This window comes from Penaeus japonicus, unplaced genomic scaffold (genome assembly GCF_977035675.1).
Source record: "Penaeus japonicus unplaced genomic scaffold, GWHDUDI00000001_assembly GWHDUDI00000025, whole genome shotgun sequence".
NCBI classification, from domain to species: domain Eukaryota; kingdom Metazoa; phylum Arthropoda; class Malacostraca; order Decapoda; family Penaeidae; genus Penaeus; species Penaeus japonicus.
The window spans coordinates 18,169,162-18,172,046 of NW_028234427.1; the positions used below are offsets into that span (position 1 = coordinate 18,169,162).

At 33.0% G+C, this 2,885-nt stretch overlaps 1 protein-coding gene across 2 annotated transcripts in view; it reads left to right on the plus strand.

Annotated features, from left to right (window-relative positions):
• Window positions 1–776: 776 nt before the first annotated feature.
• LOC122250879 (lactosylceramide 4-alpha-galactosyltransferase) overlaps window positions 777–2,885 on the plus strand; it is a 40,391-nt gene continuing 38,282 nt past the window's right edge. Inside the window, exons 1-2 of one of the 2 annotated variants that reach the window (XM_086551402.1) lie at window positions 777–852; window positions 1,073–1,269. In XM_086551402.1, coding sequence (XP_086407528.1) covers window positions 1,123–1,269 — 147 coding nt within the window. In that variant the 5' untranslated portion in view covers window positions 777–852; window positions 1,073–1,122. Of the gene's footprint in view, window positions 955–1,072; window positions 1,270–2,885 lie in introns of both variants that reach the window. The other variant, XM_043012585.2, reaches the window with a different exon arrangement.

Sequence of the window (2,885 nt, forward strand, 5' to 3'; positions counted from 1 at the left end):
CAGGAGTTAGCTTAAGAGACAGGAAAAGCCACATGGATCAGGCAACAAACAAAAGTAGAGGATATACTTATGAGAATTAAGAAGAAAAAGTGGCAGTGGGCTGGACATATATATCGGAGACAAGACAACAGGTGAACAAAGAAAACAACAGAATGGGAAATACGTGACACAAAGAGACCAAGGGCAAGACCAATGACAAGATGGCGGGATGAAATTTCGCAGAAGTAAACTGGAAACAGAGGACACAAGACCGGAATGACTGGAAAAGATTGAGAGGCCTACGTCCTGCAGTGGAATGATACAGGCTGACGATGATGATATATATACGAGTGTGTGTGTGTGTGTGTACATATATATATATATGTATGTATATATACATATATATATATATATATATATATATATATATATATACATGTATATACATATATATAGGTAGATAGATATATACATATATGTATACATATATATGCATGTGTGAGTATGTATATATATATGTATATATATATATATATATATATATACATATATATATATACACCTCTACAGAAATAAACTGTAAAGAGGTTGCTTTGCATGTGTATCTGTGTGTGTGTGCGGATGCAAGGCAAACCTTTACAGTTTATTCCCATAAACACGCTAATGTGAAGAAAGCATGTGCACGCTTGACTACGTGAGTTCTTATCAACCGAGTGATGAAACAAAGCCCTTATCTTCGCGGTCAAATTGTGTGGTTACCGATAAGCGCCCCGAATCAGTGGAAAGTCCTGGTACCCAGTCAGCGTCCGTGTCAGTGTCAGTCCGTGTGCCGTTGAGAGAACCCAAGAATGGTTCTTTCTCCTTTAGCATCACGTTCGTGTGTTATTTGTCTGTCCCCGAGGCTCTTGTAGTTCATGAAATCGAAGACTCACATGACACAAGGCTGAATGGAGCCATGATCCCATCACAACTCCGGTACTTTTCTCTTCCTGATCATTTATCGTGTGTGGATTCGAAAATTGGATCGAACTCTCAATGATGTTTGGGTTTCTCCAACCGTGACGATTTTTTCTTTTTCTTTTTTTTTACATAGAGGCGAGATGGCCTCATCTTTGTCGTAGTTAATTATATCCTCATCAGCAAATGAGTAGAGGGAGACGACTTCGGAATCTGGTGCAGATGAGGATTTCAGGTCGTAGATGCACGTGGGTAGTGTTGGCGTCGGGTGGGTGGGCGTTCTTCCTCATGCTGTGGCTGCTCTACACTACGCAAACACCTTCATATGATCTGGTGAGTATGCGTGTTTTTTTTTTTTTTTTTTTTTCATCATTCGGGACAAAGTGTCCTCTATTTTCTCCACATTACAAAAATGTGTCCAATTTGCAATTTGTAGCTATAAGCACGTGTACAGGAGAACGATTCAAAGGTCTTTAATATCGACACTACAAATATCAATGAATAATTTTTCATATATATGATATGCATGCTGTAGTAGGGCTGAACACTTAGAACTTGTTGGTTAAACATTTATCAAAAACGTTATGGAAATAATGCAAATATATAAATATTCATTTGTCCTCCTCTTCCTTTGTTTACGGTTTCGTTTGGATACGCGCTCGTCAAACAATATTTTATAAGTCCTATTCCAGCACTGATTTCCAAAACCAGCGTTAACGATAAATGCGTGAAGATTGCACAACGTAGTTTGTGGGAAAATTATACCCGTGTGAGCACCTTGTAAAGAGTTCGGTCGATATATAATTGTTAACTAAAGTATCGCTGCAACATATGCAACATTTCTTAGCTTCTTTGAGTGAATGTATGTGTGTGTGATTGTAAGAATAATAATTTGCACAATCTTCCCGTATTTGTGGCTGTATAACCGAAATATTCCTTGCTTTGTTCACCTTATGTGCTCGGTGTTTCTCCAAGAGGATAAATTTGCGTCTGCAACTTAATATTAATAAAGATATATGGTATCAACTTTATTTTATAAGTGGTTGTATATATGTCTATATATATATATATATATATATATATATATATATATACATATATATATATATATATATATATATATATATATATAGAGAGAGAGAGAGATGTGTGTGTGTATATATATATATATATATATATATATATATATATATATATATATATATATATATATATATATATATATATATGCAGAGAGAGAGAGAGAGATGTGTGTGTATATATATATATATATATATATATATATATATATATATATATATATATATATATATATACATATATATATACAGATATAAACAAAGAGAGAGAGAGTGTATGTGTATATATATATGAATATATATATATATATATATATATATATATATATATATATATATATATATATATATATACATATATATATATATATATATATATATATATATATGTATGTATGTATGTATATACAGTGTATGTATATATATATATATATATATATATATATATATATATATATATATATATATATATATATATATATATATATATATATAACGGCAGGAGGAGCAGGAGAAGTTCGATTTAAAAATATCGGAAAAAGACCAAGGTTCTAAGAGAAACCGTAGCAAATGGAATTATAGAAACTAATGAAAAACATATATGTTAAACGTGTTACAATTAACGGAATGATGACAAAAAGAATGGCCTTGTTCGAGAGGCAAGCAGTCCAGAGGCCCTCAAGTGCACCGTTTGTTAAATTCGTTACAAATGGGATCAAGGGCCACAATCATGTTTTCGTGACATGTTTTGTTGCAGATATTGCGCAGACACAGAAGCTCTATATGCCCCGAAAAGATTAAAAAGGAGAGATATGCCTAGGAATGGGCCAACTGTCATCTTGAGCAGAATGCAGATTCCTCGATATGCAC